Consider the following 27,762-nt stretch of genomic DNA (forward strand, 5'->3'; position numbering starts at 1 on the left):
GGCTTTAAATCTAGCCCTCTTCTGGTCTCTGTGATCAGCATTCATATACTCAGAAAGACCACACACACACACACACACACAGAGAGAGAGAAAGAGAGAGAGAGAGAGAGAGAGAGAGAGAGAGAGAGAGAGAGAGAGAGAGAGAGAGAGAGAGAGACCAAAGTATGGATGGAGTCTTTGGAGACTCTAGTGAACCTTTCACAATGCTCCCGATTTTACACATCCCTGGAGACAGTGGAAACCAGAAGATACCTTTAAAGTGCTGAAAGGAAACTTGTGCTGTCACCTGTAGTCCTATACCCAATGAACGCGTCTTTGAAAAATAATGGTGAAATAAAAACATTTTCGAGCATGCAAAATCTGAAAGATGTCATCACCGTGCCACCTGTGTTGCAAGAAACACTTAAGCCCCACCCTAGTGGAGGAGCTCCTGAGTGATGGCTGCTGTGGGAGGGAGCTTTCCCTGGATGTGTGCACCAGGTGGGTGGCCACACACTCTGTGTATTGCCAGCACTAACTGGATTCAGTGAATTATATAAAAAGAAAAAATAAAAGAAGTGGTGTGTGGTGCTTGCTTTTAATCCAAGAACCTGGGAGGCAGAGATTAGGAGAGCTCTATAATTTAGAGGCCAGCCTGGTCTACACAGTGAGTTGCAGGCTGGCCATTGCTACGGAGTGATACTCTGTCTCAAAAACAAAAAGAGAGCATGAAGTGCAAGGGGATGTTCCCAGGTGTGATGAAGGAGTTGAAGGAGAGAGGCGGGGCTGGATATGTTCAAAATACATTATCTACATGTTTGAAATTTTCAACAAACAAATAAAATATTAATAAATATCAGATCATGACATCAGTGTCAAGCTCCATCACACACACACACACACACACAGAGAGAGAGAGAGAGAGAGAGAGAGAGAGAGAGAGAGAGAGAGACAGACAGACAGACAGACAGACAGAGAGACAGAGAGACAGAGAGACAGAGAGGTATTCATTATTACTTATTTTAGATACAGGGTCTTACAATGTAGCTCAAGCTGACCTAGAGCTTGCCATCTTCCTGCCTATAGGTCCCAAATGCTGAGATTATAGTCATGCACCATCACAACCAGCTGTATATTTTCTTGAGATGACACTAATTTCCAGGATTGAATCAAGGAACATGAACATTATAACTATACACTTATGAAATAATATATGAGCCAGGTGGTGGTGACACATGCTTTTAATTTCAGCATTCAGGAGGCAGAGACAGGTGAATCTCTGAGTGCAAGGCCAGCCTGGTCTACAGAGCAAGTTCCAGGACAATCAAGACTATACAAAGAAACCCTGTCTTGAAAAACCAAAAATAAATGAATAAATATATATTGTATAAATTACCATATAATTATTTTATATGCTTATATATTTACAAAAAAGCTTTATCCAGAAGTGTTAAATGTAGAATTTAAAAAACTAAAATGTTGAAAAATTATTAAAAAGAACTCTTTAGTCTTTAGATAGCCTTCAATGGTAAATGTGTGGGGCTGGCAACATAGCTCAGTGGTTAAGAGTGCTTACTGGTCTTGCCAAAGATCCCAGCTCAGTTCTTAGTGTCCATGTCCAGAGGCTCATAACCACCTGTAACTCCTGCATCAGGGAAACTGGGTCCCTCTACTGGACCATGGGAGCCTGTACTCACATACCACCACTGGACACATACATGTACACATAGTAAATATAAAATTTTACATTTGTGTAAATATAAAAATATACCAAATCTTTAGGAAAGAAGCACAAAAAAATCTAACTGTGTAAGATAAAGGTAATACACACTTGCTGTAGAGTTTATATTTAAAAGTATGATATATGACAGTAACAAAACAAAAAACTGAAGAAGAGAAATGGAAGAATGTGGCTTTAGGGTTCCAACACTACATGAAGTGGCATATTACTTGAAGGCAGACTGTGACAAGCTAAACAACAAAGTAACCACAAGAATGCCACAAAGAAATTATTGCTAGTAGACTTTTTCTTTTGTTTACTTGTTTCTTATATTATTTTGTTTGGGTTTTGCCACAAGGTTTTACTATGTAGACCAGGCTGGCCTCAAACCCAGAGATCTGCCTGCCTCCCTCCAGAGTGTGGGGATTACAGGTGTATGCCACCATACTATACTGGACTAAGAATTTTTACAGGAGGTAAAAAGAATTGGAGGAAATATTCAATCTAAACAAGATGAAAAGAAAAGCAAAGAGGAAAAGATTGGTGGTGTCTCAGATAGAATACAGGCAACGAGATGGCAAATTCAAGCCCAATAGTACTGTGCGGAGGATGTAGCTCAGTGGTAGAGCCCTTGCCTAGCACATTCAAGGCCTGAGGTTAAGTATCCGGCACCTCCCCCTCTATACATGCAAATCAATAAGCCTAATTACACAAATGAAACTAGTCTATGCGTTCCAATTACAGGTACACAGGTGAGATTGCCAAAGAGACAAAAATAAATTAATAAAAGCAAAATTCAGCTATATGCTACTCACAGGAACCCACACTAATTACACAGGCATGAATGTTCTAAAAATAAAAGTAAGAAGATAGATATTCCACTCTACTAATAAACATAAATCTATATTCATATTGAAAAAAGAAAAAAGACTTCTGAAAGTGGTATGCCAGCAGAGACAAAGGCAGGGCCATTCCACAGCAATAAAACTCTGAATTCAAGAGGCCCTAGCCATTCTAAGTGTTTATAAAACTCATGAGAGAACTACAAAATAGATAGATCAAATGCTGTTAGAACCACAAGAACAAAGAAACTCACAATTATAGCTGAAGATTTCTACATCTCTCTGTAACTGATGAAACAAGTGGGCAGAATTACAGCAAGTGTCTGAAAGTCTTGAATAACGTTATAAAGCAAGCTGACCCAAATGACAGTTATAGAACGTTCCGCTCCACAACAGCAGTGTAAACGTGCTGTGCAAATGTATGGACACATTTACCAAGATAGGCCGTATTCTAGGACACTGAATACATCTCCTCGATTCTGAAAAGATTCCAGTTAGACGAGATAAGTACTCTAGTCCCAATAAAATCAAACTAATGATCAATAATCACAGCATCTCCAGAAAGCCCACAGGTGTTTAAATTACATAACTTATGCCAAAAGATGTCAGAGAAAGTAGGTCCCAGTACTCAGGAAGCCAAAAAAGTTTCAAAAGTTAGAAGGAACAGCTGAGGGAACATGCCACTGCCTGTGCAGAGCCTGTCTTCCTGCTGGCATGGTCATTTAAGACTTCCGGCTACCCAAACTGGGAGAAGGTGAATTCTGTTCTTTTCACACCTCCAGTTTGTTCTAACTTGTTTCAGTAGTCACAGAAAACTATTATAATCTGAATTGAATTACCTTACTTTCCACTCAGAAGGAAACACATACATTTTGATATGGGTATAAAAATGAAATGCTGACACTAGAGAGATGGTTCAACAGTTAAGAGCACTGGCTGCTCTTCCTAGGGACCCCGATTCAATTCTCAGCATTCACATGGCAGCTCACACCTGTCTGTAACATCAGCTCCAAGGCATCTGACACTCTCTTCTGGTCTGTCTCTGCAAGCAATAGGCATATATTAGGTACATAGAAAAGTATACAGGAAAAACACTGGACCATATACATGAAATAAAATTTAAATAAAAAATGGAATAGAATTCAAGAATCAAAAGAAAAGCTTCTTTAAGCATCAAAATCAATGTGCAAAAATATTGATGAATCTCAGTAATTATAATAAGAGAATAAAAGACAAAATAATCTGATTCCATTTATGAAAATTTCTAAAAGTTAGACACTGTAATATATAGTGACAGAGGACACCACAGTAATTGCCTCATGATAGGGATGAGTGTACAGAAGCACAGGAGATGGGGCTTGTGGAGGCATAGATTGCACTGCGAACTGTGGAAAGGATCATGGACTACTCCGGAGTAAGCCTGATGGCTAAAACAACAGCTAAAGATGAGGCAACTAGGGACGGATGGCTATGGATGGCTATGGCTAAGAACTGGGTCCAGAATCAAGCGATATCTAAGAAGTAGAATGAGTAGGAAGAAAGCTATCTGGCTAGGGAGCTGCTGTGAGCTGAGCTGCACACTACTAAAATGTGTATGATGAAGCCCGAATTTCTGTTAATATATTTAGAAATAATATTTTTAGGGCAATCATTAATCCGTGTGTTACTATAACTGAATACATAAAGACGGCTATTATAAAAACAACCTAAATGCATTCCCCACAGTTCTAGGAGAGATATAAAACATGGGATCGAGCTTACAGAGTCTGATGGAGACCTTTGTATTGCATCCCCCTGTGGAGGACAGGAATGTTATGTGCTAACACCACAGTACATCACAGGGGCAAGCTGCCAGATGACTTGCGAAGTCTGCTTTACAGGGTGCTAAAGACCAGTAAGCAGGAAGAAGCCGTTAGAGCTACGTAAGCACTTAAAGGCATCATCTTTGGATGAAATCTGGATTTTAGAAGGGATACTTTCAAAGTGCAGCATGAGGTAAAATTAAATCAAGTCATAAGCATGGAGTCCTGACAGAATAAAACCATAGTCTTATAAAAAAAAAATGTATGCCTCTCAGAGCTGTAGCAATGGTTCACCCACCAAGAGCTCTAGTTATTCTTCTAGAGGACCTGGCTCTGTTCCCAGTGCCCACAGAGAGGCCAACAACTCTCTGTAACTCCAGCTCCAAAGGATCTGACTCCCTCTTCTGCCCTCCACAGGCAGTGCAGGCATTTGGTGCATAGACAGACTTTTACCCATACACATAAAATAAAGATAAGGAAACCTCAAAAATTAACTATGTATCTTTCTTCGCTGTGAAGAAGGTGGTCATCTACAAACCAGAGAGAGTCCTCAACAGAAAATTAATCCTGATGTACCTTCATCTTGGACTTTACACTGTTCGGACAATGAAAAGTTAAATTATGTGGGTGAGAAAGTTGGCACAGCAGGTATACACTTGCTGCTGTTACAGAGAGCCTAAATCGGGTCCCAGCACACACATGACAACTCACAGATAATTGTTACGTAAGCCCAGTTCCAGTTATCTCCTATAGACACTGTATGAATGTGGTACACACACACATATACAAGCAAAACACACAATACAATACAAGTAAATAAACATTTAAAAAATTCTGTTGTATAAACCATCCAGTCTGACCTTTTGTTACAGTAGCCCAAGCTAATTATTAATAGAGCTTATTGGAGGATTTGTATGGTGGAAGCAAAGACTGCACAAATATACTCAAGGTGTTACTACAATAAGAACACAAGCAAGCAACAAACATTGAGATAGCCTTCATAAGTTTAGATTGGAATGTGTCAAGATTAATGGACATGGGCCAGAGAGAAGGCTCAGAGGTTAAGAGCACTGACTACTCTTCCAGAGGTCCTGAGTTCAATTCCCAGCAACCACATGGTGGCTCATAACCATCTATAATGTGATCTGATGTCCTCTTCTGGCCTGCAGGTATACATGCAGGCAGAGGACCATATACATAATAATAAATAAATATTTTTTAAAAGAATAGCGGACATGTACTAGAAAAAGTAGACTGGAAGGTAACTCAGGAGCATGAGAGAGAAGTTGGCTAGAAATATGAATTTCAGAACTTTCAGAAATAAATGATGATTGATGGACCATGGGGATAAGTATTAAAGACAGCAGTTCAACAATAGGGTCTGAGAAAAAAAATGTCAAGAGACAAAAGAAGGAAGCTATGGCAGAGTGGTGACTGAAAGGCCAACGTAGTTGTAAGTCCCTGTAAAAAGTTTTTTATTAAGTTACAAATTTTCTTTTTCTTTTTTTATTTAATTAATTTATTCAGATTGCATCTCAATTGTTATCCCCTCACTTGTATCCTCCACTTTCACCGTGTTCCCCTCCCCTATGTCTGTGACTGAGGTGGACCTCCTCCCCCATTATATGATCACAGCCTCCCAAGTCTCATCTTGATAGCCTGCTTATCCTTTCTCTGAGTAAGTTACATATTTTCAATACACACTGGCACAAAGTAAACATTTCCTTCCAAAAAAGGAGAAAAATCCAGGCTTAGGAAGAAAAAAACCAAACAAGCAAGACTGGAGGTTCGAAGATGACAGCACCCAGCCTCTGGTCCACAGATCTCCTGGGTCCCTCTGGAGACCCAATGGACAATAAGAGCATACAGGGTCCATGTTCTAAGATATCAGCATCCAGCTGAGTCTGAGTACCAGTGTCTGCTGGGCAAGCAAGCTGCAGCACTGTTGATTCTAAAATTCCAGTGTCCATTAGTGTTCCCACAGAGAGAAAAGAAGATCCCAGGTGCCAGACACGCATGTTGCTACTACCTCAGACTTCCCAATGACCCCTGCCATGCATGGATGCAGTTCCAGCAGTTCCAGGTTCTCAGCTCTACTAGCTGTCTTGAGGAAACCTGCAGGACCTCACTGGATCACACAGTTTACAAACCCACACTCTAATTCCCTGCCTATAGGTTCAATAGGTTCAACAGGGACAAACCCAGCAAAACAGAGCTGTAAGGTACAGGAAGAAATTCAGCCACCACCCCACAACCTAGAGCTGCTTCCACATGCCCAAAAAAGTTAGAAGATTCTGGCAACAAGAAGCTAACTAACCAGGTACAACCAGATGGCTAAAAGCCAAGGTAAGAACACAATCAACAAAAACCAAGGCAATATGGCACCAAACTCTTAATATCCTACACAGCTGAAATACAGGGAAATGACCTTAAAACTATGGTTATGGAAATGGTAACAGCATTTAAAAATGAAATAAATTAATTCCTCAAAGAAATACAGGAAAATACAATTTTAAAAAAATAGAGGCCTTTAAGAAGGAACCAAATAAATCACTTAAAGAAATAGAGGTAAACACAATCATACAGGTGAAGGAAATGAATAAAACAGCTCAAGACCTGAAAATAGAAATAGAATCAATAAAGAAAACAAAAAATGAGGAAATCTTGGAGATGGAAAACTTAAAGACAACAGGAACCACGAAGATAAACATTACCAACAAAATACAAGAGATGAAGGAGAGAGTCTCAGGTGTAGAAGATACAATTGAGCAAATCAGATATGTCTGTCAAAGAAGTTATTAAATTGAAAAAGTTCCTGACATAAAACATCTAAGAAAGAAAGGATAGCATGAAAAGATGAAACCTAAAAATAATAGGAATAGAATAAAGAGAAGATTCCCAGCTCCAAAGACCAGAAAATGTTTTCAAGAAAATCGTAGAAGAAAATTTCCCCAATCTAAAGAAAGAGATGCCTTTAAACACCAAATAGATTGGACCAGAAAAGAAATTCCTCCTACCACATAATAATCAAAACACTAAATCTATAAAACAAAGAAAAATATTAAAAGCTGCATGGGGAAAAGACCAAGTAACATATAAAGGCAAACCTATCAGAATTACCCCTGACTTTTCATCAGAGGCTATGAAAGCCAGAAGTACCTGGGCAGGTGTCTTGCAGACCCTAAGAGAGCATAGATGCCAGCCCAGACTGCTATACCCAGCAAAACTTTCAATTACCATAGAGGGAGAAAACAAGACATTCCGTGACAAAACCAAATTTAAACAATATCTATGACCAAACCTCACCTTACAGAGATACTAGAAGGAAAACTCTGACCATAGGAGGTGAACTACACCAAAGAAAGCACAACAGCAAAATCAAAAAAAGAAGAGTGCACAAACACACTATTATTTTCATCATCACAATAGAAGGAACTAACAATCATTGGTCACTAATATCTATCAACATCAATGGGTTCAACTCTCCAATAAAAAGACACAGGCTAACAGAATAGGTACATAAACAGGACCCAACATTCTGCTGCATACAAGAAACACACCTCAGCAACAATGATAGACATTACCCCAGAATAAAGAGCTAAAAAGACGTTTTCCAAGTAAACAGACCCAAGAAGCAAGCTGGAGTAGCCTAATAAAATAGACTTTCAACCAAGAGTAATCAAAAGAGATGAGGAAGGACACTCCATTCTCACCAAAGGAAAAATCTACCAAGAGACCATCTTAATCCTAAACATCTGTGCCACAAATACAAGGGCACCCACTTTGGTAAAAGAAACATTATTAAAGTTTAAATCACATATCGATCTCCACACATTAATAATGGGAGACTTCAACACCCTCTCTCACCAATGGATAGATCATTGAGACAGAAACTAAATAGAGAAATAATGACAATAACAGATGTCATGAATAAAATAGACCTATTAGATGTCTACAGAAAATTTCACCTAAACACAGAAGAATATACTTTCTTCTCAGCACCACATGGAACCTTCTCCAAAATCAATGATATAGTTGGTCACAAAGCAAACCTCAACTGATACAAGAAAATTTAATTAACCCATTTTTCTTTATCAGATCACCATGGATTAAAGCTGGACTTCAACAAAAATAAAAACAACAAAAAGCCTACATACACATGGAAACTGAACAACTCCCTGCTACATGACCACTAGGTAGAAAAAGAAATGAAAGAATTCCTAAAATTCAATGAAAATGAAGGCAAAACATACCAAAATTTATGGGACACAATGGGACACTGCTAAGATGAAAGTTCATAGTACTAAGTGCCTTCTTAAAGAAATTGTAGAGATCTCACGAGAGTGACTTAATAACATACCTGAAAGCTTTAGGTTAAAAAAAAAGCAAACACACCTAAGAGGAATAGATGGCAGGAAATAATAAAACTCAGAGCAGAAATCAATAAATTAGAAACAAAGAGAACAATAAAAAGAATCAACAAAACCAAGAGCTGGTTCATTTCAAAATTCAACAAGGTAGATAAATGCCTAGACAAACTAACTAAAAGTCAGGGAGACAATATGCAAATTAACAAAATCAGAAATGAAAAGGGGACATAAGCTAGGTGTGGTGGTGCATGCCTTTAATCCCAGTACTCGGGAGGCAGAGGCAGGTGGATCTCTGTTGAGTTTGAGGACAGCATTGTCTATAAAGTGAGTCCAGGACAACCAGGACTACAAGAGAAATCCTGTCAAGAAAAAAAGAAAGAAAGAAAAGAAATAGAGAAAAAAGAAAAAAGAAAAGGGGGACATAACAACAGATACTAAGGAAATTCAGTGAATCATTAGGTCTTACTTCAAAAGTCTATATTCCACAAAATTGGAAAATCTAAAGTAAATAGATGATTTTCTTATAGATTTCACTTACCAAACTTAAATCAAGATCAGATAAACGGTTAAACAGTCCTATAACCCCTAAGGAAATAGAAGTAGTAATCAAGTCTCCCAACAACAACAACAAAAGCCCAGGCCCAGATGGTTTTAGTGCAGAATTCTACTAGAATTGCAAAAAGAACTATATCAATATTCCTCAAACATTTCCACAAAGTAGAAACATAAAGAACATTGCTAAACTCATTCTATGAAGCCACAATCACCCTGATACCTAAACCACACAAAGATTCAATAGAGAAAGAGAATTTCAGACCAGTTTCACTAATAAAAATTTATGTAAAAATACTCAATAAAATACTCACAAACAAAATCCAAGAACATATCAAATACATTATCCATCGTGATCAAGTAGGCTTCATCCCAGGGATGCAGAGATTGTTAAACATACAAAAATCTATCAATGTAATCCACCATATAGACAAACAGAAAGAAAAAAAATTACATGATAATCTCCTTAGATAGCAAAAAACTTTTGACAAAATCCAACATTCTTTCATGATAAAAGTCTTGAAGAAATCAAGGATACAAGGCCCATACAAAAACATAATAAAGGCTACATATAGCAAGCCAATAGCCAACATCAAATTAAATGGAAACTCAAAGCAATTCCACTAAAATCAGGGACAAGAAAAGACTGACCAGTCTCTCCATATCTCTTCAATAGAGTACTCAAAGATCTAGCTAGAGCAATAAGACAACAAAAGGAGATCAAGAGATCCAAATAAAAAATGAAGAAGTCAAAGTATTGCTATTCACAGATAATATGATAGTATACATAAGTGACTCAAAAAATTCCACCTGAGAACTCCTGAAGCTGATAAACACCTTCAACAAAGTGGCTGTATACAAGATTAATTTTAAAAAATCAGTATCCCTCCTGTATATAAAAGATAGCTGGGCTAAGAAAGAAATTGAACTATGCCCTTCACAATAGCCACACATAATATAAAATATCTTGATGTATCTCTAGCCAAACAAGTGAAATACTGACACACAATAACTTCAAGTCTCTGAAGAAAGAAATTGAAGAAGATATCAAAAGATGGAAAGATGTCCCATGCTTATGGATTGGTAGGGTTAACATAGAGAAATGGTCATCTTACCAAAAGCAATCAAGAGATTCAATGCAATTTCCATCAAAATACCAACACAGACCTTGAAAGAACAATTCTAAACTTCATATGGAAAAACAAAAAACCCATAATAGCTAAAACAGTCCTATACAATAAAAGACCTTCTGGAGGTGTCTCCATTCCTGACTTCAAGCTATACTATAGAGGAGTAGTAATAAAATCTGCATAGTACTGGCATAAAAATAGACTAGTTGATCAATGGAATCAAACCTTAGACCCAGAAATTAATGCAAACACTTATGGACACTTGAGAGAGCCAAAACCATACAAAAGAAAAAAGAAAGCATCTTCCACAAGTGGGGCTGGTCTAACTGGATGGCTACATGTAGAAAAATCCAAAACATTCATATTTATCACACTGCACAAACTCATGTCCAAGTAGATCAAAGACCTTAACATAAAACCAGATACACTAAATCTATTAGAAGATATTAGAAGAGATTTGAAGAAGTAGGGGAGAGCCATGAACACACTGACACAAGAGACAACTTCCTAAACAACACCAACAGCTCAGGCTCTACAGTCAACAAGTAATGAATGGGACCTCTTGAAACTCAAAAGCAAAAGATATTGCCAGCTTATAGACTGGGAAAGGATACTTACCAACCCTACATCTGACAAAGGACTAATATCCAAAATACATAAAGAACTCAAAAAATTAAACACCAACAAACCAACTAATCAAATTTTAAAAATGAGGTACAGAGCTAAACAGAGAATTCTCAACAGAGGAATCTTGAGTGGCTGAGAAGCACTTAAAGAAATGCTCAATATCATTAGTCATCATGGAAGTGCAAACGAAAACAACTCTGAGATTCCACCTTACACCATCAGAATGGCTAAGATCAAAAACTCAAATGACATCTCATGCTGTCAAGGATGTGAAGAAAGAGGAACACTCCGCCAATGCTGGTGGAAGTGCAAACTTGTACAACCACTTTGGAAAGCTATCTGGCACTATCTCAGAAAACTGGGAATCAGGCTTCCACAAGAGCCAGCTATTCCATTCATTGCACCCAGAAGATGCCCCACCACACAACAAGGACATATGCTCAAACATGTTCATAGCAGCCTTATTCATAATAGCCAGAACCTGGAAACAGCCTAAGTGTCCATCAGTAGAAGAATGGATAAAGAAACTGTGGTACATTTACAGTATGGAATACTACTCAGCTATTAAAAACAAGGAATTCCTGAAATTTGTGGACAAATGGATGGAACTAGAAATGATCATAATGAGTGAGTTAACCCAGAAGCAGAAGAGTCAAATACTCACTTATATCTGGACACTAGCCCAAGGGGCATGTCCCGTGAAAGTCTTCACTTGCCAGGAAAGTGGGATAGAGGTGAGGACATCCTATTGGAACTCTAAGTGGGAGAAGCATGGGAGAATGGGGAAATATAAGGATCCAGAGGGTCCTAGAAACCTACAAGAAGAACACTATGATGGGTGGATCTGGGCCCAGGGGTTCTGCTCAAACTATGGCACCAAGGAAGGACAATATGGGCAGTGAGCATCAAACCTCTACCCAGATCTAGCCAATGGACAGGACATTCTCCACAGTTAAGTGGAAAGTGGGGACTGACTTTCACATGAACTCTGGTGCCCCATATTTGACCATGTCCCCTTGATGGGGAAGCCCGATGACACTCAGAGGAAGGATAGCAGACTACCAAGAAGAGACTTGATACCCTAGAATCATATTCAGGGGGAGAAGGTCGCCCTCAGTCACAGTCATGGGGGAGGGGAATAGGGTGAAAGTGGGAGGGAGGGAGGAATGGGAGGATACAACGGATGGGATAACAATTGAGATGTAATATGAATGAATTAATAAAAAAGGAAAAGAGAAGAAAAAAGAAAGAAAGAAAGAAAGAAAGAAAGAAAGAAAGAAAGAAAGAAAAAGAAACTGGGGCATTTACACAATGGAATACTACTCTGATATTAAAAATAAAGAAATTGTGAAATTTTCAGACAAATGGATGGAACTAGAAAAGATGATTTTGAATGAGATACCCTGGACCCAGAAACACACACATGGAATATACTCACTTATAAGCAGATTTTAGCTATGTAGTACAGGTTAAACATACTACAATGCACAGACCCAAAGAAGATAAGTAAGAAAGATCCAAGGGCGGGGGCGATGTTTAAATCTTACTCAGAAGGGGAAAAAGAATAGACAGTGAAAGTGGCTGGAGAGAGGGAACAAGGTAGGAGAAAGATTGTAGGGAGAAAGGAGGGTGGAAATCAGACCTGGGGAGAGTGGGGTTGGGGGGAGGTGAGTTGGGCATGGGGAGGGGCAGAGGAGGAGGGCAGAAGACCTTCAGAGAAAAAAGAAACTGTGGGCTGGGGGGGGGGGCATCTCTGAGACAACATGGAGACCTAAGTCAGGGTAGGCTTCTGGGAGGATATGAGGGGGACTCTAGCTGAGACTCCTAGTAGTCCATGTGAATAGGACACCCTTTAACTAGACAAGACTCCTAGGGGAGGGTGGGGAACACCAACCCACCTACAAAAACTTTGATCCAAAAATTACCCTGGGATAAAGATAGAGCAGAGATTGTGGGAATGTCTAAGCATTTGGCCTGGCCCAACCCAAGACCCACCCCACTGGAAGAAAGCCAACCCCAACCCCAGAAACTATTAATGATTCTCTGCTATGCTTACAGACTGAAGCCTATCAGAGTTGTCCTCTGAGAGGATCCACACAGCAGCGGTTCAAAGCAGATGCTAAGACTCACAGCCAAACATTGGGCTAAGCTTCCAGAGTCTTGTAAAAAAAAAAAAAAAAGCTGGGAGAAGGAGAATAGGGCCAAGAGGTGACAGGAGCTCCATAAGACCAACAGAGCCAACTAACCATGTCCTAGAGTGACCTGTGGAAACTGAAGCACCAACCAAAGACCATGCATGGACTGGGCCTAGGCCCCCTACACAGATGTAACTGATGAGCACCTCAGGCTTCAGGTGGGTTCCCTAGTAAGGGGAGTCGGGGCTGTCTCTGACACGGACTCTTGCCTGCTTTTTCATCACTTCTCTTTGGCACGACTGCCTTTCCAGGCCATGGGGGGGGAGGGGGGAGAGAGGAGGAACTCAGTCCTGATCCTTGATGAGCCAGAGTGGGCAGGTGGGGGAGGGGGAGGGCTCTTTTCTGAAGAATGGTCAGAGGAGAAGGAGGGAGGACGGGACTGGGAGGAGAGGATGGAGAGGGCTATGACCAGGATGTAAAATGAATAAATCAATCAATCAATTAATTAAAAACCCCAGCAGGACAAACAACCCATAGTTTGATGGCAAGCATCTAGGGTATGTGCTAGAAGCACCATGTAAGTTCCAAAGGGGTTGGGGAGCCCCAGCCATATGCTCTGTTTACAGCCCACACACAGCCTTTTGGGACCAGCTCTCCTCAGTGCCTCTCGCTTCCTTGATAGATGTCCACAGCCCTAGCATCCCCAGCAGAGACTCTTCGTTGTGACTTTGAGAGACTTCGTTGTGACGTAGCATTCCCCTCAACTCTACACCTGAGCTCCAGGCAGTTTTCTGTGGGAAGCCAAGACCATAGCCGGCAAGCAACTCGGACCTCGGCATAATACATCGAGTGGACCTGGGGCAGGCTGCCTTGTGACCTCTCTCCCTCCTTGCCTCAGGGTACATTCCAGAAGGCTGCCTTGCGACCTCTTCCCCTCCCTTAAGGTACTCTCCAGCTGTTCTCAGTATTCCCGGAATTACAGAAGCCTACAGATAACGCCTGTGGTTCCAGATGCCTAACAATTCCACCCAGCCCCAGAACCACAGGGGCCCTCGCCCTGCCAAACTTCCTGATAACTTGCGAAAACGGCCCACCCAGATCACCTCACTCAGCCTCCTGCTTCAATGGTATATAATTGCCTGTGAGAAAATAAAAATTTGTCAGCTTGTTCAGACTCCTTGACTTGCTGTCCGTTCTTCGGGTCTCTTGCCCCCCCATTCTCTCCCTAGGGGTCCGAGGGTCCCAGTTGATTGTCCAGCGGGTCCGGACAGTTATCTCTATTTGAGCAACACATTATCTGGTGTCATCAGATTTTATTTTTCCTGGCACTTGACCAGCCTCTGTGGACATGAACTCTTGCCTTCATTATGCTTGCAAACCCAACACTCTATGGACAGTGTTAAGGTCTCTACCAGCTTGAAAGTAACCAGGCCCCCTTTACCATGGCTGCAAAGACTTCTGAGTGCCTTCTTACGTGACTCGGCCTAGGGAAACGCTTTCCTGGAGAGCCTTTTTTTCAGCACAACATCCCAGAACTCCCCTCCCATTTATTTATTTATCAACCATTCATTTAATCACTTTACATCCTAATCCCAGGCCCCTCCCTCCTCTCCTCCCAGTTCCACTCCCACTCCCTCCTCCCACTCTCTACTCCCCTTCCTCCCAGAGAAGGGGGGGGGCCCTCAATTGGTACCAACCCACCCTGGTATCTCAAGTCACTGCAGGACTGAGCACATCTTCTCCTACCCGGGAGTAACAAGGCAGCCCAGCTAAGGGAAAGTGACCCAGTGCTTGGTAGCAGAGTCAGAGACAGCCCCTACTCCTATTGTTAGAGGACCCACATGATGACCAAGCTGCACATTTGCTGCATATGTATAGGGGGGGTCTAAGTTCTGTCCATGAAAACTCTTTGGTTGGTGGTTCAGTCTCTGTGAGCCCCCATGGGCCCAGGTTAGATTACTCTGTAGGTCTTCTTGTGGTGTCCTTGACCCCCTCTGGCTCTCTCTGTCCTTCCTCCCACTCTTCCACAGCACTCCCGGAGCTCAGCCCATTGCTTGGCTTTGAGTCTCTGCATCTGTCTCCATCAGTTGCCGGACAAAGCCTCTCAGAAGACAGTTATGCTAGACTCCTGCCTGCAAGCTTAGTGGAGAATCATAAACAATGGCAGTGGTTGCCCTTTCCCGTGGGATGGGTCTCAAGCCGGGCCAGTCACTGGTTTACCCATCTCTCAGTCTCTGTTCCATCTCTGCCCCTAAGCTTCTTGTAGACAAGACACATCTTGGGTTGAAGGTTTTATGTGTGGGCTGGCGTCCCCCTCCCTCCACTGGAAGTCCCACCTTGCTACAGGAGGCGCCAACTTTATGCTCCTTAATGCCCTTAATTGCTTGCAGTCTCATCTAGGGTCATCCACATAGACTCCCAAGAGCCTTCTCTGTCCCAGAGATGCCATCCCCCAAGCTTTCTGTTCTATCTTCTAGTTCTTCTCCTTTCCAGCCCTGACCTCCATCTCCTACCTGGTTCCCTCCCTCCATCTACTTCAGATGGCTATTGTGTTTCTGGTTCTGAGTGAGATCCAAGCATCTGCCTTTGGGCTCTCCTTGGCTTCTTTGGGTCTGTGGATTGTAGTATGGCTATCCTGAACTATATAGCTAATATTTGCTTATAAGTGAGTACATACCAAGTGTGTGTCGCTCTGGGTTTTTCTAGTTCCCCTGGAAACTCTCTTTTGAAATATGTTTCCCCAGTGGCTTCTTATTTTTATACCCTAAAGACTTGAGTTGGTGATTCTGGTCCCCAGAACACTTTTACTATTGTTCCAGTGTAAAATATGTGGCACCTCTTTAATTCTTTAACTGCTCTTCTCGTGTTCTTTACTCTGCCCATTGAAAATGTGCTCTTTTCCCAAGCCTGCTCACTTTCAAGTATTTCTGAGTTACTTCTTGCTCCTATTTCTGGCTAAAAACAAGCAGAAATAACTGTGCTCTGGCCTGAATGATACACTTTCATAAGATTCCTTAGCCAAATCCATTAGCCTATGGATGCATCTGTAGGTGGTGCCACCCCTGAGCAGGTGGTCTCGGGTCTTAGATGAAGATAGTTCTAGAAAGCTTCTGGCTTCCAGAGTTTGGGCAGATACTCTATTACTTCTTGGACACAAAGCAGAGCCCATCCAGGCCACCCAGAAAGCACCTCTCATTTTTCCAGGCTTTGGAAGAGCCACCTCACCACTTGCCCTCAGACTTGAAGAGAAAAATCCTGTAACACAATTACAAGTTAAAGCCTAATTTGATGAGGAGTTTAGGTACTATTGTGGCTTCTCCAGTCCTGATTTACAGATGGGCCCTTGCAAGTAGGTGCCGTGGTAATTCTAAGACAATCACAATCTATATTACAGTAGCTTTGTGTAGGCCTAGGAAAAGCCTGACATATTGAACAAGTGAGTAATATGGTAAGTAGTTAAGAATGAGTGGCAGCGAAAGCCTTTACTTACCAGGAAACTGGAACAGAGGGGAGGACATCCTATTGAGACTCTAGATGAGAGAAGCATGGGAGAATAGGAAAGTAGAAGGATCCAGAGGGTTCTAGAAACCTACAAGTAGAACATTATGATAGGCAGATTTGGGCCCAGGGGTCCCGCTCAAACTAAGGCACCAGCCAAGGACAATACAGGCTGTAAACTTTAAACCCCTACCCAGATCTAGACAATGGTCAGAACACTCTCCACAGTAGAGTGGAGAGTGGGATATGACTTTCGCATGTACTCTGGTGCCTCACCTTTGACCATGTCCCCTGGAGGGGGAGACCTGGTGGCACTCAGAGGAAGGACAGCAGGTTACCCTATGAGCATATACAGGGGGAGGAAATCCCCCTCAGGAACAGTCATAGGGGAAAGGAATAAGGGGGAAATGGGAGGGAGAGAAGAATGGGAGGATACAAGGGGTGGGATAACCATTGAGATGTAACAAGAATAAATTAATTTTTAAAAAATGAGTGTCAGGTTAACCAGTCTCTTTGAACTTACCTGTCTTCCTTTCTCAACAAATTTTCCCCAGGACGCTGTAGAGATACATTTCTACTGATGACCAGTAGAGGGTGCTGCGGATCACCTCGGCCTGCAGCTCTCGGCCTTCAAGACCTAGACAGCAGAAGAGGAATCCCGGCTGTTAGGAGGAGATCACCAAAGCCAGTTTGGGACAGTACTTTTCCTGTGGACAAGCATTGGAGAGGAGAGAGTGAGGGAAGAAAAGGAAGAGGTTAGAATAGAAGAACCGGAGAAGGGAACGCCGCTGTAGAGACTTCATGGGAAATAATGCAAGTATACTATAGGCAACAAACTTTGATCTGTGATAGTGGGCAGAAGGAGGTTTAATTTTCCAAAGCTGGATGAGAGGTGCTGGAAATGTAGGTCAGTTGCAAAGCGCTCGCCAGGCATGCGCGAAGTTCCGAGTTCCAAACACAGAACCCAATAATAATAACAAATGAATTTTTAATATACAAGCTAAACGAAGGTGCCCAGGTCCTGGGGCAAAGCAACCGCGCCCTCCCAAAGACTTTTTTTTTAGCATTCACTGCCTCTAAAACATTTTTTTAAGAACAGCGCTTACTGGCTGATGTTCCTAGCCCCCAGCGCTCACTCCTTCAGAGGAGAAACTGAGTAAAGAAATCAGCTCTCAGCAAAGCTCCGAGTGTGCCCCACGCTGCCTGAGTGTTGCTTTAAGTACTCTTCCCTGCCTGCCACAGGTTGTGTCCCCTCACTACAAACCATAGCTCCCACTTCCTTTGTAACCTACACCTCAGATTCACTCCTGCCTCAAACCCCGTCCCACCAGGGGGCGTCCCTGGAATTTTGGAGAGAGTAAGGTTTTTGGTTAGAACTTGGGACTGAGATTCCAAGACCATAACCCTTAAGGGGTCGTCCTCACCGCAAAGGGAGGTGCTGCAGCCTCTGCGATGTCTATCCCCTCACCCCGACTCTGTCCCCACAGACCACGACTTAAAGTTGTTTATCTCAAAGGTTTTAAGACAAGCTTAGTGAGGATGACAGTGAGAACTCTTCCTTGCAACACTCCAAAGTGGTCCTGATGCTCACCTTGCCTAGTGAGAACCCCCGGGAGGATTTCAAAGCTTGGGAAAGCATAAGAGGATCCTGGAAAAGTTTTCAGAGAGCAGACTCCAGGTTTGGAAGGTGTCCTTGGATCTCTAGGTTGAAGAGTAATGAAGCCCCTTCCCCCTTTCTGTTGTTCTTGTGCCAGGTTACCCTGACAGCACTCTTAAAAAAAAAAAAAAGAAAAATGTGTTTGTGTTGTCTGCATGTATATATGTGTACTAGGTGCATGCCTCGTTCCTGCAGAGGCCGGAAGAGGGCATCAGATTCCTTGGAACGGGAGTTACAGAAGGTTATGAGCCATAAATTGGGTGCTGGGAGCAAAATCCTGGTCCTCTGCAAGTGTTCTTATCTGTTGACGTCTCCCCAGCGTCTTCAAGTCCTCTTGGACCTAAGTCAGCTCAGCCTGGTACAGCACAGCACAACCCAGCACAGCAGAGCTCCTGCACCGAAGTGGCTATCAGAGGATGGGATGTCTTTCTACAGAGCATCAGAGCCTTGGTCCCCCAGTTTCTTTAAGTATGGAATACTGAATCAAAATAAGTCCTGTCTGATAAGGACTTAAAGATGGTCAAACTCACCATTCTCTCCCTCCTCCCATCTCTGTCTCCTTCTCTCTCTCTCTCTCTCTCTCTCTCTCTCTCTCTCTCTCTCTCTCTCTCAAAGGATTTGCTCCAGGGCATGGTGGGAGCTCACACCATCCGAGAATGGTAAAGCCATTGTCTCAAACTCCAACGTTTCAAAGCTCTATTCCAGGGCTCCTTCTGTCCTCACCAATAGCACAGAAAGATGAAGGAAGTGGTAACTAAACTGGGGCGCAAACGTTCACTGGGACACCCCACCCCCTTTTATCCCCTCAATGCTTATTACAAAGAGACTACACATCACTGGAGTGGTTTAGTGCTAATATGGAAGCTTCCGGTGGGAAATGGCCAATATGAGGATTGCCATAAGCTGAATATTCTGACCTAGCCCAGCCAGTATCTGATATATGGGTTCAGTGAGTAGTTGATAAATGAATCATGAATTGCAATGAAACTTGGAATCGTGTAGCATTAGAAGCAACACAGTGCCCTGGGGAGATGTGAAAGGTTTCCTGGGATTTAGAAACAAACAAGCTGAGGGATGGGTGGCAGGTGAGGGTTCTGGTTTGGGCATCCTCGCTGAGCATCCTACTTTCCAAGAATAGGAAATTTCACATAGCTGCCTATTTGAGCAGTCTCTCCTGGTTTTTCAGTGAGACACTGGAGCCACACTGTGCTGCAAAGACCCGTGGTTGTTCTGTTCCTCTGGGCCAGAGCCTGAGCCTCTGCTGCCCCTTGATTCCTAACTGGTGAAATTAAAACAACCCTTTGGGGCTGAACCAGGGGAAGCCTTCTGAGGGCTGGACCCTGTCCTACTGCCACTGGACCCAGTCCACTGACAGTTAGTTCAGTGCAAGGGAGGGCATGCCAGCCATGAGAGGTGGACTAGATTTTCAAGTATTAATCCACAGCTACAGGAGGGAAAAAATATCTCTGGTTTAACCCAAGTGAGCCCCATTCAAGATGAATCAGAGAGGCAGCATGCTCTTTTGCCAGAGAGAGATGCTGGAACCTGGGAAGAGACTCCCAAGACCTTTGATTGGATGAGCTCAGAGATAAATAAATATGCGGGGTTTTTTTTTTCTCCCCAAAGGCTCTTGAGAATTCAGTCTTACATTATTGTCAGTGCTCATGGACAATAATGCAGAAGTGTGGGTGTTTATGAAGGGGCAGAAGCCAGAGAAGTGCATTCAGTTTAGGCCGGGGAGTTGGGCCACCAGAGCGTTGCAGAGCGTCCCCCATCCCCCCCATCTACCGCGCACCCCCCTTTTCGACCCCTCTAGACAGGAGCTGACGGTGCTGGTGCGGGCAGGAGAAGGTTGAAGCTCAGTCCAGTTCCCCCCCCACACACACACACAAGGGTAAAGCCCAGGGGTTGCCAGACCTCTTCACCCCTTCAGCTCAGCACTCCTACCCAGGCCTGTATAGTTTGGGATGGGGTTCCTGGTTACAACAACAAGGCTGAGACCTGAGACCGTACTAGTTCACACTCTCCCAAACTGGCCGCCTGCTGATGTTACTGAAGGCCGGATCTGCGTGACCCATACATCATGGAAGATTGAACAAACCTTTCAAAGAGGCAAGGGATTTGATGATAACTAAGAAACAGAAATATCGACATAGATAGTAAGCATAATTTTTCCCCATCAAACCTTCGGGTGTGTTTTGGTGTGCTTGGTTTTGCTTAAATCTCACAAAACCCTTTTGAAGAATTATCTCCTTCTGTAAGTGGCAATGAAAAGGGGCAAGGAGACAACTGGTACTGTATACTTGGTGTTTCTCAAGAGTACCAACTACAAAATAACGGAATTAAAGGGAGACAGACAGCCAAAGACCTCCTTTTTTTTTTTTTTACCATTTTTTAAATTAATTTGTTCATATTAAGACCCCTTTCCCCACGCTGGCAGGTCTGGGTCACACCTTCAGACAAGGTCTGCTTTCGGCTCTGCCTGCTCTTTTCAGTCTTTCGCTTGATCCAACAGCATAGCTTCTGCTCCCTGCACTCTGGACTCCACAGACCCAAGTGCTATCGATGTGGTCTGAGCTCATCTTGAGAGCGCCCCCCAGAGAAGTCCCTGAGAAAGGAGAGTTCAGAGCTCTGCTTTGCACTGGTCTTTGGCTACACAATTCACAGCGCACCTGCCCGCTTACAGTCGGGGGCTGTCTGCTTCAAAGCCACGGTGGGGGCCTCGGAAAAATGCGGGCCCAGATGGGAGGCCCGCGGGGGCCCAGCGCCTTCATTCCCTTCGCGACGGAGGTAGGTGGTGAGGAAAGCTAATGTTAGTATAGTCATTGGCTTTGTGTTGAGGGAGTAGAGAGCGCTCTTCAAGGAGAGATCTTAAAAAAGCAAATAAAACAACTTTCCATACTATAATTGCTATTAATGGAAAGGAGCCTACCCTGCTGAATTAAATAGTTCAAAACTGCTTGTTCATTATCGGGAGCTCCCCCACTATAAGAGGGAAAAGAAAATGTGAAAACAAAAAACCAAAATCAAAAAGCCTCCTTGACTGGCCGCCCAAGTGTCTAGGAGGCACCTGCCGGGCCAGGAAGCACTCCGCCCTCCCAGCCTCTAGCGCGCCAAGGAAGCTCAAACAGCAGAGGAGCAAAGCAAAAACAAAAACAAACAACGAAAAACGCTTAAATTCCAAGGAGAAAAACGGAGGTGGTCTCCAAATCTGTGTGTCATGCAGGGCTTGGCTGGGTAGCCCACTCAACTGCTGATCCCGGCCTGGTAACAGCAATGAGGCTGACGCCCCCGGCCCCGCTAGGGAGTACAGCCCACAGCTCCCCCTTGCCAGGCGCCCAAGGACCCTCAAGGCGCGGGGCTCACACTTGAAGCCTTGGGAACGCTCAGACAGGAAACCCACTTCCTCCTAAGCAGTTTCTTGCTAGCCGGATGAGAGGCGCCCAATTGAAGCAGAATGATCCTCATCTACTAATATCCAGCGTGGCCACAAAGCGACCGGCCATTTACGCCGCCACTTTAGACAAAGATATTTGGTTATTCCCGGGGAAGCAAGTGCACTTTTGCATGGCTGAGCTCCGGGAGGAGGCGAGCCTCACCCCAGCCTCCCGCCCGCTGGGCTGCCGGCGTCGAGATATTCGCCTCCTCCCGGACAGCGAGTTCCACCGGGGTTCAGACTCAATTCCACTCTGCAACGGACCCGCGGGCGCTCCCTCGGCTCCCCGCCTGGACTCTCCCTGAAGCTGCGGGGATCTGGGCTGGGGTGCTGCTGGGACTGTGATGTCCTCGGAAAGTCAGAAGCCGGAGAATCCAGGCCATGGGCAAGGGTCAGGGGCACCAGGTTTGTTCGAGATGGGGCAACTTCAGAGGTGGACTCTCACGTTAATCCCCTCACCCTCGTCCTCCCAGCTCAGAAGGCCAGCGGTGTTCTTGCCTGGCCCGGCAAAAGGGGTGGAGAAAGGGAGCGGTGGGGTGGGGTAGGCTGGGGGGCTGGTCCGCCAGGGAGCCAGGAGCTTGGTGGGGGGTGGCGCGGGGAACGGTGACAGCCTCCCGGAGGCAGTCGTTCCCTTACTCAGCTCCCCCTCCGCCCGCCGGGATTCTCTCGGGTAAGGGGAAAGGGGGCGGGGAGCAGAGGTGTCCCTCTGACGGCGGCAGAAGAAGCAGACAGACTGACAGACACATAGACCAACAGTGCAGCCCCAGGGTTCACATCCCCAGACTGGCACACTCTTTTGGTGGTGACTGGGGCTCAGCGCTTCGAAGCCCGATGTGGTCCGGAGGCGGTGGGAAGGCGCGGGGCTGGGAGGCCGCAGCGGGAGGGAGGAGCAGCCCCAGCAGGCTCAGGTGAAACCCCGTTCCCTGTTCCCCAGCCCCGTTCTCCCCAAAGACCAGCCCCTGACCCTGGAACCCCGACCGAATTGGACCGCGGTTCCACTTTGTAACTCCTCAAGTTGGTTGCAAAGCAGCATTCACCTTCCTTCCTCCTTTCCATCCCTCCCCTTAGGTTACTCTCTACCCCACCTCTGGCCCTCCCGCTCTCGGCTCCCTCCTCCTTTCCCTCCCCCGCCTTTTCCTCGCGCGCGCCACAGGCACCCCACAAAAATGGGGGTGGGGGTACCCAGGGGAGGGGGAAATTAATGCTTTGGTTCTCTCTCTCTCTCTCTCTCTCTCTCTCTCTCTCTCTCTCTCTCTCTCTCTCTCTCTCTCTCTCTCTCTCTCTCTCTCTCTCTCTCTCTCTGAGACCTAAAAAATCTTGACAAGTGAAGCTTAAAGGTGTTTACCTTGTCATCAGCATGTAAGCTAATTATCTCAGGCAAGATGTAGGCTTCTATTGTCTTGTTGCTTTAGCGCTTATGCCCCGCCTCTGGTGGCTGCCTAAAACCTGGCGCCGGGCTAAAACAAACGCGAGGCAGCCCCCGAGCCTCCACTCAAGCCAATTAAGGCGGACTCGGTCCACTCCGTTACGTGTACATCCAACAAGATCGGCGTTAAGGTAACACCAGAATATTTGGCAAAGGGAGAAAAAAAAGTAGCGAGGCTTCGCCTTCCCCCTCTCCCTTTTTTTCCTCCTCTTCCTTCCTCCTCCAGCCGACGCCGAATCATGTCGATGAGTCCAAAGCACACGACTCCGTTCTCAGTGTCTGACATCTTGAGTCCCCTGGAGGAAAGCTACAAGAAAGTGGGCATGGAGGGCGGCGGCCTCGGGGCTCCGCTAGCAGCGTACAGACAGGGCCAAGCTGCCCCTCCGGCCACGGCCATGCAGCAGCACGCCGTGGGGCACCACGGCGCCGTCACTGCCGCCTACCACATGACGGCGGCGGGGGTGCCCCAGCTCTCGCACTCCGCTGTGGGGGGCTACTGCAACGGCAACCTGGGCAACATGAGCGAACTGCCACCTTACCAGGACACCATGCGGAACAGCGCTTCGGGCCCCGGATGGTACGGCGCCAACCCAGACCCGCGCTTCCCCGCCAGTAAGTGAGGCCGCCCCGCCGTGGGGCCGCGGGCTGAACACTGAAGGTGCGGCCAGTGCCGCCCGCTAGGTGCGCTAGGCATGGGATGGGCAGCCTAGCAGCATCTCCTAGGAGTGGGGTGTGGGAGCTGGACTTTCTTACCCCCGCTGGGCTAGGCTTTCAAAAGAGGCACTTAGTAAAGCTGGGGTCCTGCGGACAGGTGCTGGCACCCAGCAACCGCAGGCTCCAACAACTGTCTTGGAGCAAGACTTTAGGGAGCTGAGGGCTAAGGTCAGCAGAGATGCAGGAGGCCAGGCCCGGCCAGAGGCCGCCCTGCTGGGATGCATCCCAGCTCTCGGCCTGGCTGCCTTGCTTTCTTGAAATCTCTGCGCGGGTTAGGATGGTGCACAGCTCTGGAGGAGGCTCTAAATGGGCCAGAGCAGGTGTCCTCACCTAGAGCCCACAAGAGAGAAGGCAAGAGGCCAAACGCCTGGAAGCTGGAGCTTTTGAAAGTGAAAACTCTCCCTTTTGCTAACCTCCTGAAGTTGGGGGTCTAACGTCCGCCCCCAGCTCTCTGCACCTCTGAATCCTACCCGGCTTGGGCACGAGCAGAAGTGCCCTCTTCCCCTACTGCACACTCTGGGTCTAAAAAGACAGGGACACAGATGAAGAGTAGCTAGACTTGAAACTCTTATACTCTTTCACCGTAAGGCCCGGGGAAGGCACTAGCAACTCCCCAGCTTGCTGGGCCTCTTTTGGGAAAGAGCGCTAGGCAGCCTAGGTGAGAAGGATGCCGTCGAAAGTTGGGGCGGGCTGGCCAAGGGCACGGAAAGTAGGGTTAGCCCGGCCCCGGCCCCAGCCGACGCTGTGCGTTTGTCGCTTACAGTCTCCCGCTTCATGGGCCCAGCGAGCGGCATGAATATGAGCGGCATGGGCGGCCTGGGCTCGCTGGGGGACGTGAGCAAGAACATGGCCCCGCTACCTAGTGCTCCCCGCCGGAAGCGCCGGGTGCTGTTCTCCCAAGCGCAGGTGTACGAGCTGGAGCGACGCTTCAAGCAACAGAAGTACCTGTCGGCGCCGGAGCGCGAGCACCTGGCCAGCATGATCCACCTGACACCCACGCAGGTCAAGATCTGGTTCCAGAATCATCGCTACAAGATGAAGCGCCAGGCCAAGGACAAGGCGGCGCAGCAGCAACTGCAGCAGGACAGCGGCGGCGGCGGCGGTGGCGGCGGGGGTGCGGGATGCCCGCAGCAGCAGCAGGCTCAGCAGCAGTCGCCGCGCCGGGTGGCGGTGCCAGTCCTGGTGAAAGACGGCAAACCTTGCCAGGCGGGAGCCCCTGCACCGGGCACCGCCAGCCTGCAAGGCCACGCGCAGCAGCAAGCTCAGCAGCAGGCGCAGGCGGCTCAGGCGGCTGCCGCGGCCATCTCAGTGGGCAGCGGTGGTGCAGGGCTAGGCGCACACCCAGGCCACCAGCCAGGCAGCGCAGGCCAGTCCCCGGACCTGGCGCATCACGCAGCCAGCCCGGCAGCGCTGCAGGGTCAGGTCTCCAGCTTATCCCATCTGAACTCCTCGGGCTCGGACTACGGCTCCATGTCCTGCTCTACTTTGCTTTATGGTCGGACCTGGTGAGACGTGGGACCCGACTGAGCCCCGCGCGACCTCACAGCTTCCCCTCTGCCCTTCGCAAAGACCACCATTCGCCCGCTGCCCCACGCGCTTCTACTTTTCTTAAGAACTTGTTTGTGTTTAGACCAAGGAAAAGTACACAAAGACCAAACTGCTGGACGCCTTCATCTTCTTCCTCCTCTTCCTCCTCCTTTTTCTCCTCCTCCGCCCTCCTCCTCTCTTTCTCTTCCTCCTCTACTACGTTTTCTTCTTCTTTCTTCCTTCATCCTCCCCTCTTCCCTCTCTCTTTCCTACCTAAAACTTGTGGATTTTTATAACATAAAAAGAAAATAGAATCAGCCAAGCAAATTCAACCCCTTAAGGATTCTTTAAACAGAGAAGGACAGAGAACAAATACGGGGTGTCTTTCTGGTGGCTAAAATCGGTTTCCAAGCTTAGGCATGGCACAATTTGGAGCCTACTGTATGCCACCGTGGCCCTGGACTCTAAAAAGACGGAAAACTTCCCTCTGGATGCACTCTGCCAGCAAAGTGATCTCGCTTGTAAATACCAGGATTTTGTTTGTTTGTTTGTTTTCAGAAGGGAGGACAGAAGCTGGAGAGAGGAAAGATTCTTCAGTATAACTACACTTGTACCTGACACAAAGGAAGTACCCCCCCTTCCTGGGCCGGCGCCCTCAGGCCCCATAGGTTCAGTCCAGGCTGGCCACTCAGAAAATTGTTTTAGGTTTGATGTGAACTTGTAGCTGTAAAATGCTGTCAGAAGTTGGACTAAATGCCTAGTTTTTAGCAATCTGTACAATATGTTGTAAAAAGAAACCCAGTCCCAGTCCCCAGCCCTCACTTTTTTTAAAGGGCATTGACAAACCTGTGTATATTATTTGGCAGTTTGGTATTTGCAGCATCAGTCTTTTTTTTTCTTCCTTTTTTCTTTTCTTTTTCTTTTTTTTTCTGTTGTAACTTATGTAGATATTTGGCTTAAATATAGTTCCTAAGAAGCTTCTAATAAATTATACAAATTAAAAAGATGCTTTTTCTGATGAAAACCCTTTCTTTTTGTTTGGTTTTTGATTTGCCTTTAAATGGATTGGTGGGGGAGCTCATCATTAAGCCTCATGGGGTGCAAATTGCTGGGTTTGAGCTCAGGGATTCTGACCCAGGTAAGGATGCCAATTACAGACTTTCTACCCCACAGAAGAGGGAATTTTGTCCAGCTTTGAACTTTAGCGGAACCAAATCTTTAGCAGTCATGGGACTATTTAAGAGAATGGATGAAAAGTAAACTACTTCCCCAGAAGGGAGAGGCAGAGGAAGAAAAGGAGGGGGCAAATTTTTTACTTCTTTTTTTCTTTTTTAAGAGCCAAGCTTTCATTTTTGGAGGGACCTCAAAAGCTCAGCTTACATGCCTGACCCAAGGTTTAGATGGTGGACCCAGACAACCATTTAAAACAACTCCAAAGGGAGCTATCATTTTTTTAGTGAATGAATTGCTTCTGCGCATTTGAAAGCCAAACCTATATCCTTAATTCCCATCCACCCTCTGCACACTTAGAATCCTGTTTGATGGCCATTTTCAAGAGTTTTAAGTGGTTCTGTTTTTGTTTTGTTCGTTTTTGAAACAGGGTTTCTCTGTGTAGCCCTGGCTGTCCGGGACTCACTTTGTAGACCAGGCTGGCCTTGAACTCACAGCGATCCGCCTGCCTCCCACATGCTGGGATTAAAGGCATGAGCCACCACCACCACCACCACCACAACCACCACCGGGCTCAAGGTTCTGGGTTTTATTTCAACACTCTAAAACAGAGATTCCTCCTGCTCAGGGGATCATCAGCTGCCCCTCCCCCAAAGCCCCCCCCCCCATCTTCTAGTGGCTGCTCTGTCTCTTCTCTGTAGACTTGGTGGCCAGTTTAGGTCAGTTTAGGCAAAATACTGGGAGCTGAGGTTTCTATCTTTATCCCAGTACATTCCATATCTGGGAACCTAAATCTTTGCAGCAATGAATCCTCCTACTCCCAACTTTCTATCATTCCCCCAAAACAAAACCAAAATAATTTTAAATCCCCGTCTCTGATCCTGCCCCCCCACATCATATCCATTATCAGATATGTGTGTTTGGGGAAAACATTCTGGTTGTGGCAAGGGTGAGTGGCAGTGGTAAAAAGTAGTTAAGGAAAGAGGCAAACTATAGCTCCTTGGATGAGCTGTTGCTTTTTATTGTTACCCCTAGCAGATCTGTGTAGGCAAGGCAGCCTGTGGGTTGCAGATGCACAGCCCTCCCTAGAAGCACCAGGTGCTTGCAAAGGTCTGTTAAAGTGGTGATTGATTCACTTTAGGCACATGTTTCTTTTTTCACTCAGATGTTCAACTTG

At 45.6% G+C, this 27,762-nt stretch overlaps 1 protein-coding gene and 1 long non-coding RNA gene across 6 annotated transcripts in view; one reads left to right on the forward strand and one right to left on the reverse strand.

Annotated features, from left to right (window-relative positions):
* Positions 1-23,173, reverse strand: part of LOC311603542 — a 46,950-nt gene extending 23,777 nt beyond the window's left edge. For both annotated transcript variants that reach the window (XR_014781117.1, XR_014781118.1), the window contains exons 1-2: positions 23,094-23,173; positions 17,179-17,362 (exon numbers count right to left, since the gene is read on the reverse strand). This is a non-coding gene — a long non-coding RNA (uncharacterized lncRNA). The remainder of the gene's footprint in view (positions 1-17,178; positions 17,363-23,093) is intronic.
* NKX2-1 (NK2 homeobox 1) lies at positions 20,819-26,533 on the forward strand. 4 transcript variants are annotated; one of them, XM_084792520.1, is made up of 3 exons: positions 20,819-21,102; positions 23,401-23,786; positions 24,652-26,531. In XM_084792520.1, exons 2-3 carry the CDS (start codon positions 23,414-23,416, stop codon positions 25,395-25,397), a joined length of 1,119 nt encoding a protein of 372 aa, XP_084648646.1. In that variant the 5' UTR covers positions 20,819-21,102; positions 23,401-23,413; the 3' UTR covers positions 25,398-26,531. The 4 variants fall into 4 exon arrangements, with proteins under 4 accessions (XP_084648646.1, XP_084648648.1, XP_084648647.1 ...); XM_084792522.1 differs by lacking the exon at positions 20,819-21,102 and adding an exon at positions 21,898-22,153; XM_084792521.1 differs by lacking the exon at positions 20,819-21,102 and adding an exon at positions 22,298-22,656 and having other exon boundaries at positions 24,652-26,533.
* The last annotated feature ends 1,229 nt before the right edge of the window (positions 26,534-27,762 follow it).

Source organism: Acomys minous (assembly GCF_964271855.1).
Source record: "Acomys minous genome assembly, chromosome: 8".
NCBI classification, from domain to species: Eukaryota; Metazoa; Chordata; class Mammalia; order Rodentia; family Muridae; genus Acomys; species Acomys minous.

What these genes read in the sequence shown, in the direction of transcription:
- NKX2-1 (XM_084792519.1), top strand. Translation starts at nt 23,166, where the DNA reads ATGCCCCGCCTCTGGTGGCTGCCTAAAACCTGGCGCCGGGCTAAAACA. An exon ending in CCAACAAGATCGGCGTTAAG is followed by an intron (nt 23,306 to 23,400) that starts GTAACACCAGAA and finishes TTCCTCCTCCAG; the next exon opens with CCGACGCCGAATCATGTCGA. An exon ending in AGACCCGCGCTTCCCCGCCA is followed by an intron (nt 23,787 to 24,651) that starts GTAAGTGAGGCC and finishes TGTCGCTTACAG; the next exon opens with TCTCCCGCTTCATGGGCCCA.